The sequence below is a fragment of the Eubalaena glacialis genome, chromosome 2 (assembly GCF_028564815.1).
Source record: "Eubalaena glacialis isolate mEubGla1 chromosome 2, mEubGla1.1.hap2.+ XY, whole genome shotgun sequence".
Classification (NCBI taxonomy): domain Eukaryota; kingdom Metazoa; phylum Chordata; class Mammalia; order Artiodactyla; family Balaenidae; genus Eubalaena; species Eubalaena glacialis.
Window position 1 is genome coordinate 59,977,572 of NC_083717.1, and position 18,495 is coordinate 59,996,066.

Below are 18,495 nucleotides of genomic sequence, written 5' to 3' on the forward strand. Positions count from 1 at the left end.
GCAGAGCATACTTGCTGAGTAGATAAAGTGGACTTGAGTGCCCACTCATCCCATGAAAAGCTATAGCATCGCTAGTAAATCTCTGAATGAGGGGTTACGATGTGAATTTCTTTAAGGTACCTGACAAATATGGTTCTAGGTTATAATTACTTGAGTCATTTCACACTGTATACTAACTTGGCATATGAGATGCCAAGAGCCATGTGGATGTTTGAAAGACAATATGGACTTCTTAAAGGGAAAGTTACAATGCTCTATATAAACATCATATATTAAGCAGAACAACTCTTCACTTTAAGTAGTTCAAAATTGCGTATATTAATATATACATACACAGACAGACACAGATACACAAACACACAATGTTTTCCTATAATAGCTTCCTCCCTGACCAACTCCTGGAGGTTGTTGGATGACAACCTAGATAACAGCCATCACTCTCAAGGCCAACTTACCTTAAATAAATCTGCAACTATTCCATAATCTGCCACTTGAAAAATTGGAGCTTCTGGGTCTTTGTTAATAGCCACAATTGTCTGTGAAACAAAAAGAAAGAGTTTGGCCTTTATAAGAAAACATACCACACAGATTGATGGTTCTATTCTAACTTCCCTAACAACAAATTTGTATTCTTAAAAATGTCTACCAAATAAGATTAGTTTGATTAATTTATGCCAATGTTGTAAGTTTAGAAATTTCTGGATTGGAATATAACAAGATTATCTCCCACCCCCACCACTAGCCCATTGCAGTATTAAAAAGGTTTTAAATCATTATTTTTTAAAGTTCTTTTTATACTTATGAAAAAAAATGTTTTAGGTAAGTAACAAATCAGAGGAGAGGATTCTGGAAAGATAGCCAAGTAGGAAGCATTGGGAATCTGTCTCCTCACCTACACTACAACTGAACTGGCAGAATCTTTCTAATGTAACCATTTTGGAACTTTGGAATCTATTAAAGGTTTGCAACTTCCAGGGGAAGACTTGCATGGTAAACTGTAGCTCTTAGCAAAATAGTTGCTACCCACCCCCCAACTCCCAGCCCTAGTGGCACGCAGCTGTGCACATGTTCCTGGGGCAGCTTTCACACAGCTTACAGGAGCCAGAGTGGGCAAAAAGGACCCTGTTCTCCAAATATTGAGGATCTGTGCTTTGATCATGGAATGCTGCTTCTGATCACAAAGGTGCAAAGAGGACAGTGGCTACTGCTGTTGTACCTTAACCATCATTGTTCATGCCTTCCCCCTCCAGTCAAAGTTATTTCCAGGAGATTTAAAGGATCAGTGCTCTTCATTTTTCTCTTTTTCCCCTTTTGGGAGCCAGACATTAAAAAGCAAATGCAGGGCTTCCCTGGTGGCGCAGTGGTTGGGAATCTGCCTGCCAATGCAGGGGACACGGGTTCGAGCCCTGGTCCGGGAGGATCCCACATGCCGCGGAGCAAATGGGCCCGTGAGCCACAATTACTGAGCATGCGCGTCTGGAGCCTGTGCTCCGCAACGGGAGAGGCCACGATAGTGAGAGGCCTGCGCACCGCGATGAAGAGTGGCCCCCGCTTGCCACAACTAGAGGAAGCCCTCGCACAGAAACAAAGATCCAACACAGGCATAACTAACTAACTAAATAAATTAAAAAAAAAAAAAAGCAAATGCATAGCAGGAGAAAACTACAAAGTGACCACACATGCCCAGGGAAAGGCACAGGCTCTGAAAAGACCCAAGAAGACAGGAAGTTCATACCTCAGGTTAATACTTGTCACAGAGACAGCCTACAACAATCAAAAAAACCAAGAACAATAATAAGCAAAAACAATAACAAAAAACCCAGCAAACCTGGGGAAAAAGGAGAACCTGATTTCCAGAGATACCACATTAGATTCAAGCGTCCAGTTTTCAACAAAAAAATCACAAGGCATACAAAGAAACAAAAAAGTATGGCCCATTCAAAGGAAAAAAAAAATCAACAGAAACTGTTCCTGAAAAAGACCTGATGGCAGATCTACTAGACAAAGACTTTAAAACAGTCATCTTACAGATGCTAAAAGAACTAAAGGAAGATGAGGAGGTCAAGAAAACAATGTGTGAACAAAATGGAAATAGTGATAAAGAGAAAACCCAAAAAGAAACCAAAAAGACATTCTGGAACTGAAAAGTACAAAAACTGAAATGAAAAATTCACTAGAGGGATCCAAGGCAGACTTGATCATGCAGGAGAATGAATCAGCAAATTTGAAGACAGGATGATGGAAATTAACAAGCTTGAAGAACAGAAAGAAAAAAGATTTAAGAAAAGTGAACAGAGCCTAAGGCACCTGTGGACCACCATTAAGAGGACCAAAATACCTACGGTGGGAGTCCCAGAAAGAGAAGAGAGAGAAGAGGGCAGAGGGAATATTTAAAGAAATAATGGCTGAATATTTAAAGAAATAATTTGATTAGAGACATGAATAGAAACAGCCAAGAACTCAAAAAACTTCAAGTAAGATGAATTCAGAGATCCACACCGAGACACAAAATCACACTTTCAAAAGCTGAAGATAAAAAGAGAATCTTGAAAACAGAAAGAGAGAATTGATTTGCTACACACAAGGAATCCTCAATAAGACTATCAGCAGATTTTCCATCACAAACTTTGGAGGCCAGAAGGTAGTAAGCTGATATATTCAAAGTGCTAAAAGAAAAAAACTGTCAATCAATAATCCTATATCCATCAAAACTGTCCCTCCAGTGACTTTTGCAGAAATTGAAAAACTCATCCTAAAATTCATATGGACTCTCAAGGGACCCTAAATAGGACCAATGAAATAGGGAGCCCAGGACCAATGAAGAGGGAGCCCAGGAATAAACCCTCACATATATGGTCAAATGATTTTTGACAAGGGTGTCAAGATCATTCAATGGGGAAAGGATAGCCTTTTCAAAAATGGTGTTGGGAAAACTGGATATCCACATACAAATAAATGAAGTTGGCCCCTTACCTAACACTATATACAAAAACTAACTCAAAACAGATCAAAGATTTAAACACTAGACCTAAAACTACAAAACTCTCAGATGAAAAACATAGGGCAAGAGCTGCATGGTGTTGGTTTTGGCAATGATTTCTTGGATATGACATCAAAGGTATAATAGACAATAAAAAAACAGACAAATTGAACGTCATGGAAGTTTAAAAATTTTGTGGATCCAAAGGCACTATCAACAGAGTAAAAAGGTAATCCAGAGAATGGGAGAAAATATTTTCAAATCATATATCTGATAAAGGATTTTTTTAAATTAATTAATTAATTTGTTTTTGGCTGTGTTGGGTCTTCATTGCTGCATGTGGGCTTTCTCTAGTTGTGGTGAGCGGGGGCTAGTCTTCGCTGTGGAGCACGGGCTTCTCTAGAGCATGGGCTCTAGGCGCGCAGGCTTCAGTAGTTGTGGCACGCGGGCTCAGTAGTTGTGGCTCACGGGCTCTAGAGCGCAGGCTCAGTAGTTGTGGTGCACAGGCTTAGTTGCTCCATGGCCTGTGGGAGCTTCCCGGACCAGGGCTCGAACCCATGTCCCCTGCATTGGCAGGCAGGTTCTTAACCACTGTGTCACCAAGGAAGTCCCATGATAAAGGATTAATATACTGAATATATTCAAAAACCTACTAAACTCAACAACAAAAATAACAAACTGCCCGATTCAAAAATTGGGTGAATGACTTCCATAGCCACTTCTCCAAAGAAGATATACAAATGGCCAATAAGCACATGAAAAAATGCTCAACATCACTGATCATTAGGGAAATGCAAGTCAAAACTACAATAAGATACTACCTCAGATCCATCAGGATGGCTACTATCAAAAAAACAGACAAGTGCTGACAAGGGTGTGGAAAAATTGGAACCCTTGTGCATTGTTGGTGGGAATGTAAACTGGTACAGTTGCTGTGGAAAACATTATGGAGGTCCCTCAAAAAATTAAAAATAGAATTACTATATGATCCAGCAATTCCACTTCTGGATGTATACCCAAAAGAATTGAAAACAGGGCCTTGAAAACATATTTGTACACCCATGTTCATAGCACCCTTACTCACAAAGGCTAAAACTTGGAAGCAACCCGAGTGTCCATAGATGGATGAATGGATAAGCAAAATGTGATGCATACATACAATGGAATATTATTAGCCTAAAAATGAAGGAAATTCTGACACATGCTGCATGGATTAACCTTGAGGACATTATGCTAAGTGAAATAAGCCAGTCAGAGAAAGAGAAATACCAAATGATGATTCTACTTAAAAGATGTACTTAGAATAGTAAAAATCATGGAGACAAAAAATAGAACTGTGGTCGCCAGGATCTGGAGAGTGTGGGGGGAGACTGGGACGTTACTGTTTAATGGGTATGGAGTTTCAGTTTTACAAGATGAAAAGAGTTCTGGAGTTGGATGGTGGTGATGGGTGCACAACATTATGAATGTATTTAATACCACTGACAGTGTGTACACATCTAATTTTACACTTAAAAATGGTTAAGATGGTAAATTTTATGTGTATTTTACCATGCAAAAAAAATTAAGTGCAGTGCACTAAAAAATTTGAATTTTCTGTATATAAATTATACCTCAATAATCTGACTTAAACCAAACAAACCAAATATAACTGGAAAGTTTTGCAGTTCATCGAAAAATTTTAGATATATTGAATGAAAACCATGGATGAAAAATTAATTAACTTATTTTATATTTGGAGTGCTTTATTCAATAAGACAGATAGAAGTCTACTTTATAAAATCATCATGAGATACATATTAGAGTCAATCCTCAGCTTATTTCACTTATAAAATGATTAGTATTTTCTATCTCCTATTAACAAGTATATACATTTAAACTCGTGACTATAAATGTTAGATTTCAACTTAAAAAGAGTAACAAATCCATATCCTAATTCCTAATCCATATCCTAATCCTAATAGGCTCTGTAGCTCACTATTTATCCTCCATGTACTGCATTCAATTTAGTATTTTAAAATTACTATTCTGGGTCTATGTGAGAATAGAAAAGTTAACTATCTAGTCAGCCTGTTAAGTAAAGATGAACTTTAAAACAAAAAAGTTTAAGTCTTTATGTATGCAGCAAATATCAATAAATGTAATAAAGCAAGTAAATTACTACATCTCCTACAAAAACTACCACAAGTTCCTCTTATCTCCTATAAAATTTTTAAGTGTAAAAGGTTATAATGACAGATCAGTAACAGATTAAGAAGAAATAGTCACTAAAAAAGGTGTTACGTTTACACAATTATTCGATTAACAACAGATTTATTTATAAGTTACAAATAGTTTGGTATTCCCCACAGATGCTTCTAACACCATTGCAATTAAAGTAAAATTAGAGTTTTGACTCTAACATGGTGTTATTTTAATAAAAAGATCATAATAATGTGAATCTCTAGAAGTAAAATTAAGTACTTCCCTGCCTATTACTCCATCTCATGAAAACAGCTGGAACACCTTTTTAAAGTATTTTGATATAGTCTGACTTAAAATATAGGCTACATGACATTATGTGTAATTCCCCTAGAGGGGCCCCGAGGCAGAATATTCCAAAATATCTGAAACTGGCGCACACTGTAGTCCAGGTAACTACTGATCGAGAGAAACATGCCATATATATTAAAGTATGGTCAGAGACGATAAACAAGGTTTTCAATATGAGCCTCAAATCCAAAGTCACAAGGACAAACATTTTGAATCACAGGCATTGATTTGCATCGAGGTGTTTCTCTTCTGGGAATATGTAGCCTGCTTCACAGCTACTAGCAGAGATTTATTTAATTAACGATGGTTAATGATTTTCCTGGAGGCCACCTAGTCAAACATCTGACAGTTCAATCATCTGAATGCTTTTTCATCCCACTATATAAAAGTTATTTTTAAAGAAAGAGCACGTAACTGTGCGAAAGGAACCACTATAGTATTTAAGAAAAAAGATTTGGGCTGTTCACAGTTTTTCAGATTACTAAAAGAATATTCCTGAATTATCAACTGTAAATAACTATGATAAAATCTTACTTGCACCTTAGAGCTCTTTTAATATGTCCTTATAAATGCATGTTCTTCTTCCTTACAGACCTTTTAAAGCACAGACTGTATTCAACCATGTTAATATGTATACAGTTCCATCAAATTTCATATTCTTTCAACTAGACCACAATGCTAACTAAAAACTACAGCTTATATGCAATGCAACTATCAGATTTAAATCAATCACTTAATATTCCATTTTAGAGCTTAACCAAAATTACAACCTAAGACTGCTGTGTCTCCCACACAAGACAGTGATGGCAGGGACTATGTCCTTTTCATTTGAGCATCTCCAGCATCTAGTACAAAGTACACATGTTTAATAAATATTTGTTGATGGGATGGAGAGACAAAATTCTTGGCTCAAGTTTATTCTTATGGATTGTTCCCCAACACTGGTCTCCTTACTTCAATTATTCTTTTTGCTTTGACTATCTAGTCCATTTCTCCCAATCCAGCCCTGTTGGCATGTAATGAGAACTTTCATCAAGATCATCTAGGCAGGTAGAGGCTTTTATTTTAGAGAAGCAGAATTCTAGATATGCCTGAACTGGCCCAGCTAAAAATATTTTTTAAGGTTGCTGGTGTTGGAGTGGTTTTTTTCCTCTAATGCAGCAATAACATTTTCCCCATTGGTACTGCTGTTTTCAGAGCTCAGTAAAGAAACCTGCCATCCAGCTGTGAAATCTGACTGATTTGGGGCCAATTCATTTAGAGGTTACAAGGAGGTAGTGCATGCATCTTTTCAAGTTAGAAGTTAAACCTATTAAAAGTTTTATTACCTTTTATATCAAACTTCCATCTGAATGGATAAAAGCAGGAGTGTCAGAAGCATCTCTGACTTCACAAAAGACTAAGTTCATAATTCAAACTGTGCATTGTTATGCATGAATTAATGTGTCATATTCTGAAATATATGTTCACAGAGTCATCACACATAGAGTCCAAGTAGCAAGTTAAAATCAAGTGTTTCCTCTATACACTGTATTTTTGACAATTACTGAGGTTTTGAGACACTCCAACCCAAAACATGTCAGTCGCAATTTAGTAACAACCCAAGAAGAGGGGCCTTGCTGAGGTATAAGGGTGGGACCGTTAGGGGACTAGGGTGAAGCAGACAGAGAATCAGGCATCAGAACCTCATAAACTAGATAAGTCAGAACCTCATCAAGTTGTTTTCACCCCACATTTTCTATCCATAGATTGTCAGAGCTGAAAGGGATCTTAGAGATCATCACCCAACACCTGCATTTGGCAGACACAGAACTGAGGTACCAATAGGACATGTCACGTGGTAAGTCGGCAGTGGAGCTGGGATTCAGGTTCACACCTCTTTCCATGACATAGCACTGCCTCTCCTACCAATGGTACATCTTCAGGCAGGGTACAGTAGCTTATTTATCTTTCAGTTCCTAGATTTGTGTTCATGTGAATGGTTCCACTACACACACATAACTACATGGAAACATACCAGTCAAACCCAAGTTTTAAAATATGAAAACTTTTCCTCTTAGCATCTTTATTGTTGTGTAGTTACCTTGCTGTCTTTCATCCCAGCTAAATGTTGGATGGCTCCAGATATTCCTACAGCAATATAAAGTTCCTGAAACAAAAGAGACCATATCATTAGTATGTATTTATATTATATTATACCTTCCAAAGTATTTGCTATTAGCAACTCGAGTCTTACACCAAAAGTATTTTAAATAAAATAGATGCAATATGTATTACTTAAATTATGCTTTCCTCCTTCTCTGATCTCCCTAACCCATAGCCCTCATTTTCCTCTGAATTCCTATAGTAGTGGTGGTATAATAATAAATACATGGATAATGAGAGTTATTGAGCATTAACTATGTGTCAACCACTGTGCTAAGCATTTTACATCAACTGTTTCACTTAATCTCACAATTTCCTGTGAGGTAGCACTTTTTTGTCTATGCTACTCATTTGGATAACCACACTTCAACTCATCACTCGGTATGTAACCATTCACAATACACACACATTGTATATTAACATATAAACACATACACTTACACATATTAAAATATATTTTGACTTAATTGTTTGCCTTCTCATGGATATTTGTGGAAGTGGTAATTAGGGTATATTTATTAAGCTTCATATTTAGAAAAACGAAAAATACAAATCAGTCTCAAGAGTCACACACACATACACAATCTCCTTAACTAAAAAGTAACAAATTTCTCAAAGGCATAGAATGAACCTTTGTATTTCTAACGCCTAATAAATGGGTCACCGCACTGTAGTTTCTAAGTAAATGTTGATGATATTTGCATCTCTTCCTACCCCTCTGCCCCCACTAATTACAAAGGGAATGATGACTTACTGCTGCTCTCTGTCCCTTTATCTAAAAATTTTAAAGTATCCATGTTTGACAAGTAAAATTCACTATCATCATGGAAAACTGACTTAATAAGTGCTTAATTGAAAGAGCTTAGCTGCTCTATTCTGTCTAGTAGGGATAGTTAAAAGTTTCAACTGAAAAGCTTTTCCCACACATAAACTGAACTAACAAGTCCTGGCTTGGGTAGGGGGTGCACCTACCATGTAACCAAAATAACACTACAATTTTGTCACAAATGACAGTAAAGTTTCTCCTCAATATGAATAACATGGAAGGCACTGAAGGTGGCTCTGTCACACTCAGTTTTATTACAGGGCAGATACTTCAAAGTCAATGACAGTGTCAGGTGGTCCCACTTTGTTTTCTGCACTGCTCATAATCTTATTTATGAGCATTGGAGCTTTTTAAAAAAGCTCTCCAGCATTGGACCTTTCTTAAAAAGCTCCCCACGATGCTCTAATGTATAGCTAGAGCTGAGGACCAGTAAAACAGATGATCCTCAGCTCTTGTGCAGCTTGAAACCTGTAACTCGACACAGCACACTGACAATATATCTCGGGGTCTCATCTTTAAAGGCATAAAGTGTCCATTGCTTCTAGAGCAGTAAGATACACTGTGTACCCCGGAAAGGACACAACCTAGCCCCCACTGTGAGTTAATCATCTAAAAATCTAAAATGAGCTGGGCTTGTTTTTCGATTCAACTTGCTCTATAGTTAACCATCAAAAGCCTGAAGATAAGAAAGAGCAATTTGGCCTAAAGAGACTGTGTCTTAGGGTGGAGGGTATACTGCAGAAGTAAAATGTATGGGTGAGGATAAAAAGCAATCCCATGCTCCATGATTCTATCTTAAACATAATCCAATGTGTCAATTATGACCATATACAGTTGGACAATGCAATAATGCCCTCTCATTATACTGTCTTACCAGACATGGACACTCACATGAGTAATAAACAAACACCACTATTTCCATTGAAGATTTTACAGGTAACTTCAATTGATAATTTTAGCATCATTTCAGTTTATTCTGACTAGCATTTCTTTCAAGAAAGAACATTCATTAAATTATTAATCAAAATATACTTACTAAATCCTACATTCAGGAAAACCAGGCCAAAAACTTCTAATGTAAAGATTTTTAAAGTAAGATATTTAGACAGACACTGTCTCACTAACCACTCTTTTAAGTATATTCTCAAAGCAAGTATTGGGAAGGATCAATAGTTCTGTAAATGAGTCTTTCTGACATACATGTCTTCATTAAAATTCAGCCAGTTTTAAAAGCCTCTCCATTTGCATTATAAAATGCTAATAAAAAATGTTGATTCACTCTGGCACTACACATCAACATAAATATGATATAAATGAAATTTACTTTAAACCCCCTGAGAAATGAATACTGTTGGCTTTATCCATAAATGTCACTAAGGAAATAACAGATTCTGGGGCAAAGGAAACCAAAGGCAAGTGGTTCCAGGGTCATTCCCTCCTTTCTGACCAGCATAAATTGCCCAAATAGGTCCACATGACCAACAGGACCTTATTTTATACTAACTTGCAAACATGGTTCTCTTAATAAATATAAAAGCTTTGAAACAACAGCCCGGAACGAGTCCTGAGATTCTGGCTGCTGTTCTGAGATCTGATAGCTCTCTAAGGCAGGAAGAGAGGCTTTTTTCTTCTTTTTTAAAAACACGTACAGGCAATTAGACTAGTGTCGTAGGATGCTTCCTCATGGTTCAGAAAGCATTTCTGTATTTCAATAATAATAATTAGTATGTACAAGACTCTCCACAGATGCTAATTTATGGAGCACTTTAGACACTGCTTCACAACATAACAAGGCAATGCCTGCCCTGAGGCACTTTCTTTCTAAATCAGATAGTAAGATAATTTGGAGAGAAAATGAGAGGCGATGTTGGAGGGGAGAACAGCAATTAAGGGTTCAAGAAGAGGTGGGATTAAAGAAAGGAACAGACACAAAAGGAAGGAGGGGTAGTCCTGGAGATAAAATCCTAGTAGCCTTTACAAAGGGAGGGAAATCTTGAAGAGTGAGAGACTAGGACAAACTACACAGCTGGTAGCAGTTTGGGCGGATCATCCTGCAATTCAAGGATGGAGACTGGTGGGAAGAAATAAAGCCACAGAGCAGTAAGAGAACCAGGGGTTATTCTGAAATATAAAGAAGGGACAGCACCTTCTTCAATACAAACAAATTCTGGCAGAAGAAAACACAAACCTCTCTTCCTTTGCCAAAGCCTAAAAAAGACTACAGCTGTAGACTCATCCAAAGAACTTATGGGCAGATGTCTAAACTACTCTAGAGTGGGCTCAGATAAAAACAAGAATGGGGCTTGGAAACTTCTGCATCCAGTGCGGTTAACAGAGGTTTGCAAGAGGAGCGTATTATTGTGGTTTAGAACCTAGGCTCTGGAATCTCACTGCTACGTTTAAATGCCAGCTCAGCCACCTAACAGACATGAGACCGTGGGCCAATTATTTAACCTCTCTATGCCTCAGCTTGCTCATCTGAAAAACTGGGATTCTAAGAATCCCCACTTCATAGGGTTACTGTAAGGCTTCAGTTCTTAGCATAAGTATCTGGTTTCCCAAGACACTGGTGTGCCACTCATGAATTGAGATTTGCTCAAACATTGATTTTCTCAGCCCACTGGGTGACCAGTGGACTCCTGGGGTGGTCCCAGGGCTACCATGTACAGCTGAACAGCCTGTATACTGAACAACTCTGAAGGGAGGTATCATTCATATCATAGTCATTAAAGATCTGCATTTTATTACAATAATTTTCCAACAGATGGCAGTAAAGTAACTTGAGAAAGGGGTACTTTTTTCCTAATTCATACAAAAGAGTTGTATGGACTAGTAAAAGTGCAGGGCAGCAAGAACCCCCTGTGGTACAAACACTGTCCTTGTCTTAAGGATGCCACAACATGGTTTTACTGTTGTTGTACAATATACAATACTGTATATTGCCTGTAACTGTTATACGTTACAGGCAATATAAAGACAACTAATTCTTTGTCTTGTGTTCTCATGAAGCTCACAGTCTAACAATGCAGGTTAAGGTAAGATAATAAAAACCTGTAATTCATTACAGGAAAAAATCAGGGTGTGATAGAGCTCTGGTCTCTTATGCAACCCCTTACTTTCTGTTCCTGCCACTGAGAAGTGGAAAGGCCTTTACAAGCAGGAAGCAGTTCGCAGGATGACAGTCCTCTGTAGTCATTGCTATCCTCTGCCAAACAGGAGTCCACTTTTATATCCATCTGTTCCTGTTCCCTTAGTCCTTCAAACAAAATAAGCTTTTAGAAGAAGTTTTATTGATCCTAGCCTGATGATAAATCTGTATGTCTGAGAACAGAAAGACTGGAATGAAATCTTAACACTTTTACGGAAATCTAACCAACCTGTGGAATCGACATGGTCAGAGTATTCTCTGGTGGATGATTTGGGTTTTGGCTGCTTTCTTCAGAAAGTATGTGCTAACATCATTCTCCTGCTTTACCCAAACCTTGTGCAGGAAATCTGGAATTCCAAGAGGTATTTATTTCTGAGTCCTGCTCTCTAGAGGATTCTGGAGCAAAAGCTAAGGAGAAAACTGTTTCTTACTTGCTCATTGTGATTTCTGCCTAACGTTATTAAATCCAAGAGATATACAATATAATGTGAGCTACATAATTTAAAATTTTCTATTAGCCTCATTAAATAAGTAAAATGAAATAGGTGAAACTAATTTTAATAATATAATCCCAATTAAGACTAGCCACATTTCAAGGGCCCAATAGCCACATGTAGCTTAGTGGTTACCGTGCTGGACAGCACAGATCCAAGATGATTTAAGAGCAAGCTAAAGAAGGGAATTCCCTGGAGGTCCAGGGCCCACTGCTGAGGGCCTGGGTTTGATCACTGGTCAGGGACCTAAGATCCCGCAAGCCATGAGGCGTGGACAAAAAAATCAAAAACAAACAAAAACAAGCAAACAAACAAAAACAAACAGAAAACAAGCTAAAGAACAGCCTTCTTGTAAGTTCTAAGAGCTACTGTAGAGCAGAGTTTGATAGTAGACCTCAGGATAGAATGACATTAGTCTCTTGTGTCAGCTTTGCTTGTATTATCTCAGAACAAGAACATTTATAGGTTGTTCAAACTCTGTGAGAGAGAACCAAAAAAGAAAGTCAGCAGAATGACGAAGCTGAAGATGAGCATGAGAGACATGAGAGACAGCAAGATTAAACAAGGGAGCAGCCAATAGAGACACAAATAGATGACAAAAATCCATCAATTTTCAGGTACGGTAGACCATCATAGGAAAACCAAAAGCAGATGAAAATGACTGGTTTAAAACAGTAAATTTATACTCTGAAACTAATTATCAAATTTTGTTCTCTAGTAAGATATTTTTTCTTAAAATTTTAGAAAAACCTGAAAAATCTATCCTGAAAAGCTCACAATTCTTAAAAAAGGGTACAGGCATACCGTGGAGATTTTGCGTGTTCTAGACTACTGCAATAAAGCGAGTACCCCAATAAAGCGAGTCACAAGAAGTTTGTTTCCTAATGTATATAAAAGTATGTTTACACTCTACTGTAGCCTATTAATTGTGCAATAGCTTTATGTCTAAAAAAAAACATACCTATCTAAATTTAAAAATACTGTATTGCTAAAAAAATGCTAACCATCATCTGAGCCTTCAGCAAGCCATAGTAGTAACATCGAAGGTGACTGATCACAAATCACCATAACAAATATAATAAGATCAGAGACAGATGGGTTCAGATCCTGGTTCTTCCACTTAACATCTGTGTTCTCAGGTAAGTTACTTAACCTCTCAAAGGCTCAATCTCCTCATGTGTAAAATGGAGATAAATACCTGCAGCTAATAAGGATTGCTGTGATTATTAAATAACAGAATGCATGTGACGTGCTCAAGATATTAGACATTAATGCTATTATTATTATTACTGAATGATCACTAAATCTTTACACTAGAAGGCATTAGACAACCAACTACCATATAAATTCCATTTTAAACTACTTAAGTAGTTTACTATTGTAATAGTAACTATCACTATCTCAAGGCAAGTTGTTATTTAACTTGATACAATTCTTCTGGGATAATGTACTGGGAAAATTTCTTTTTATTGATATTTGTCAGTTTCTGTTTTGCCTTTAGTACTAGCTGTAAAGTCTGAATTTCTGCCCAACTTTCTAGACAATGCTGGCTGGCCTAGGAAGTTGAGGTGAATTTCTTTACAAAATTCTAACACAATCTTCATACAGGTACAAAGACATATCAAATTGGTCATACAAAAAATACATATATCAAGTTGAAATTACACTTTTTTTCTAGAATTGGAACAGTATTCTGCTGCAGCAACTTCAGATCTGCTTTACTTTAAACAAAGTAGAAAGGAAAGATTTAAACATTTACTTTTTTGTTTATATGAAATATGACTATGAGAGGAGTAGTTAAATCTGGAGCTTTCCAAGTAGAAAAACCAGGCCAATATTACTTCATCTCTTTAAAAATCAGGTTTAAAATATCTTTCCTACCAAGTCTCCCTTTCTAAATAGAGTTGGGGAAGGAATGTAAAAAACTACATTTATTCAAAGATAAAAAATTTTAAAGACGTCATATAAGTAGTTCTCACCAGAGTTCAGCAATCCAATGTTACGTGCTCAAAAACAATACCCTATGACTGCCTCAGACAGGACAAGTTTTACAGAATGGCACATGCTCTCTCAACCTTCTTTACTCAGAAGACTAGAGGCATAAACTTAAACAGCAACTGTTACAGCTAAAACACAACACATACACAGGACAAATGCCAGGTTAGGAGTTAAATGGAATTCATCATAACAAATAATGAATGTCTCTTTGAGAAGTAGATTAACTGAACTATATTTTCTAATTACGGCAAGTCTCCTGTGCATTAATATTGCTATATTTCATGCTGCTGCTCATTTAAAAGGCCAAACTATTTCCTCTGTTTGCCAAATTGTGTTTAAGTCTCTTCTCTTTTTGGAAGAGGCCCCAAAACGCAAAGCACAACTATCTGTGGCTCTTTTCTCAAACAGCTATCTGCCTATATTATGAAATTCTCAGGCAGGATTATGGCTAAACTGAGTTTTACATGAATAGAGAACTTTACCCATACTCTTGGTTTGAAGCTGAAGGTATGTCCCATCCATCAGACAATGCTCCTATACTAGGACTAACTCAGGTTTTATCAGGATTCAAGATGGCATAGTAATCATCACAACTACATGAATTGTCTATGATATGCCAGTAACCATATTCTACTTTATATACATTAACTCACTTAACTATGACAATAACTCTAAGGGGTGGAAATTCTTCTCATTTTACAGAACAGAAAGCACAGGCTCAGGCAGGCCTGCTGAGCTGTTCAAAGTTATATACACCTAGTAAAAGGCAGGTTTCTTAACCTTAAGTTTTTCTTAAGAGAATATTTTGACAGTAAATTTTTAATATTTAACTCTTTTGCAATTAAATGTTTAGCATTTACGTAATTAGCTTCTATACTAATTCACAGATTTTCTACTGTGGGGAGATATTCTTCAAGTATACCTAGAATGATAGAAAGCAAAGTATATTATATAAAATTATTATATAAAATTATTCAGATGATTAAATTACAATGAAATATTTGGGCGTATGACATTACAAAGCTTTGCATTTTAGCAGATCAAATAAAAATTTTGACTATAAAATTTTTTATCAGTAAGGTTTTTTAACTGACCTGGTTAGTTAGATCATGCTAAATTATATATACCTATATAGAATTTTGGAGTAGTAAGGAACCTCTACGAATTTAGGCATAATCTTTTTATTTAATCAATGAAAAAACAGAGGCCCCCAAAACCAAAGCTGGCAATTGAACCTGACTTCCAAGTGCTATTCTTTTCACTCACCAAGCTACCTCTTTCCCAAAATTACTAAGAAGGCCATTGTTTGTGCACAGCCTTTCTTGATGATTATTTAATCTAAAATTATTAAGATAACTTCTGTGCCAAGGAGCTTATGAAAGGTACAAAGTAACCAGAGGAACAGAGTTTGGAGGTTCTTCAAAAAGCTAAACAGAGAATTACCATGTGACCCAGCAATCCCACACCTAGGTATACCACCCAAAAGAATTTAAAACAGGGACTCAAACAGATATCTGTATGTGCATGTTCATAGCAGCATTATTCACCACAGCCAAAAGGTGAAAACAAAACAACGCAAGTATCTATCAACAGATAAATGGATAAACAAAATGTTCATGGACTATTACTGAAATATTTTTCAGCCATAAAAAGGAATGAAGTTCTGACACATGCTACATGGATTAAGTCTGAAAACGTGCTAAAAGAAGACAGTCACAAAAGGACAATTATTGTATGATTCCACTTTTATGAAATATCTAGCATAGGCAAAATCATAGAGACATAAAGTAGATTAGGGATTACCAGGGACTGGGGTGGGAGGGAATGGGGAGCTACTGCTTAATGGGTGTAGAGCTTCTGTTTGGGGCCATGAAAACTTTCGGGTATAGACAGTGGTTATGGTTGCACAACATTCTGAATGTAATTAATGCCTCTGAACTGTACACTTAAAAATGGTAAATTTCGTTAGATTTTACCACAATAAAATCATCAAAAAGTAATTTCCTTGACAGAATCCTTTACATAATTCTCCATCTTCAAAACACTTAATTCTAGGATCCTGTGGTTTCAACAACTATCAAAAGTAAATAGTTCAACATAACATTAAAAAAATAACAATAGGTGAAACGAGGTAAAAGATTGATGGGAATTATCTGTACTATTTTTGCAATTTTTCTGTAAATCTAAAACTGTTCTAAAAAATGTTTTGTTTTGTTTTGTTTTTAAAAGCAGCTAGAGTTCTCTGTGAAGTTCAGCCCAAGTTACACAAAGACTCCTTGAAGCACATTTTAAAGTTACAAGAATTTGAGCAGAGCTAATAATGTAGAAAAGGGAAGTGCCTATAACACAATAATAAATTTACTATTCTTCCAACCTTACTGAAGACCTTCTAAGTAATCTCACTTTAAGGAAATGGAAGATATTCCCCTGCCCCAAATACCATTTCCCAAATTCCTTTTCAGACTAAGTTTAGTTAATATTATATATAATTATATTAAACTAAGTTATTAAAATATTCTTTTATACAAGATCCTAGTACTCATGTCTTTGGCCCTAAAGTAAACACAAGCATTGAAATACATACTCTAACTGATCAACCATCATTAAATAAACATTTCCTTTTAGTACAGTGTCTTATGTTCTCTGACATTAATGTGCATGTTTATCTTATCAGAAACTACACGAGAAAAAAATTAGCTTTTATATGAAAGAACCAAAAATACAGTTAGAATAAGAATAGAAATTTAGAATAGTTTTATTCAAGTTGCCACACCACGACAGCTACAACGAAGATTTGCTGTCTACTCTTACTGATTTTCGTGCCAGCTGTTAAATCAGATTGACTACCTACTGTCAATTATATCAGTGGAATCTTCTTTAAAAGTTCTAATATATACATTAAAAAATTCAACTGTCTCTCCAAAACTTAAAAAATTTAACTTTATATATAAAATGGTAATGGATAAAAAACTTGGCTGATATTTGTCCTCTGAAATAAATGTTTAGAGAAATCAGTCTAATAAAAATTAGCTAAGAAAATAAAGCAAAGGTATAATTAGAACCCAAAGATACAATTACAACTAACTTTTAGCAAGTAAGTTTTTAACTATTGCACAACCAAACTATTTATACATCCAAATCACAGTTTATTAGTTCTACAACTTCTCCTTTGTCATTTTAAGCTTCACTGTAAGGGCTTCTATCATCCAGGCCATGTAATTACCTTTAAGAAGCATGCTTAGGGTGTTTTCTGGACTACAGGTCCATACAGCATTTCTCTTTGTCCTCTTGGGAATAGAACATCAATTGCTTTCAGCTAAATGCACTCACATATGAATATTTTAGTACAATTTAATGCTTCTACACCAACCCCAAAGGAACAGAGCATCAATTTGTGAACACTGTTCTCTTGGAGTTAAAAGCCAAGCTGGATAATGCAGTATGAAAGGGGTTGTCAATCTTTAGCTTTTTAGCAAGTCAGAAAAGCAGTCCATAAATTCAGTCCCAGCTGTGTACAGATAACTCCATAAAGTTTATTCATACACAGATTTTTCAACATTAGTGAATTTTTTCAAGAGAACCCAGAAACAAAATTTCTTGTCTTGCTAAATTCTCTCCAAAACTGCTTCTTCATCTAGTAACTATTCACCTTGTCTTAGAACTATAAATGAACCACTAATCTGTTAGTAAAATACCAAAATACAGACAGAGTAATCTGCTTCCACTAAGTGTAAAAACACATTTTCCTGGCAGTAGGTAACAGATTCTTTAATGACTGCAGTATGCTTGTATGTTTGGATGATTAGGAACATAAAGTCATCAACAGGGCTTCTAAAAGGCAATCCAGAAAAAAAGTTAAATGGGAACTACCACTAACTATGACAAGGCTTAAAAAGCCATATTCATTAAATTCTAGTCAGAGCATAAATCTGACACTCTGTTAAGCTCAATACATGTTAATTAATGTCCTAACAAACTATCAGGTATTAGTTAAAGAATTCAATACCTCTTCATAATTTCAAAACAAACAAACTTTTAGCAAACAAGGATTTATAATAGTAATTATAAAAATAGCTAATTCACAGTACTTATACTATATGCCGGGCACAGTTTTAAGTGTTTTACATATACTAACTCGTTAAATCTTTAGAACTACCATATGAAGTATACAGACTGTTACTATCACCATTATACAGCTGAAAAAACCGTGGCACAGAGAAGCTAAGTGATCTGTCCAAGGTCACACAGCAAGCAAGTGTATTTAATACTAAGAACTGAATTCAGGCAATCTGGCTACAAAGTCTGGACTGTTAACTGTTTTTAACCATTATGTGACACTGTCTATTGTAGGAAACTGCTTTAACATCATACC

At 36.2% G+C, this 18,495-nt stretch overlaps 1 protein-coding gene across 1 annotated transcript in view; it reads right to left on the reverse strand.

Annotated features, from left to right (window-relative positions):
* ETFA (electron transfer flavoprotein subunit alpha) overlaps positions 1 to 18,495 on the reverse strand; it is an 85,550-nt gene that overhangs the window by 10,825 nt on the left and 56,230 nt on the right. Inside the window, exons 10-11 of the mRNA XM_061181873.1 lie at positions 7,596 to 7,661; positions 456 to 536 (exon numbers count right to left, since the gene is read on the reverse strand). Coding sequence (XP_061037856.1) covers positions 456 to 536; positions 7,596 to 7,661 — 147 coding nt within the window. The remainder of the gene's footprint in view (positions 1 to 455; positions 537 to 7,595; positions 7,662 to 18,495) is intronic.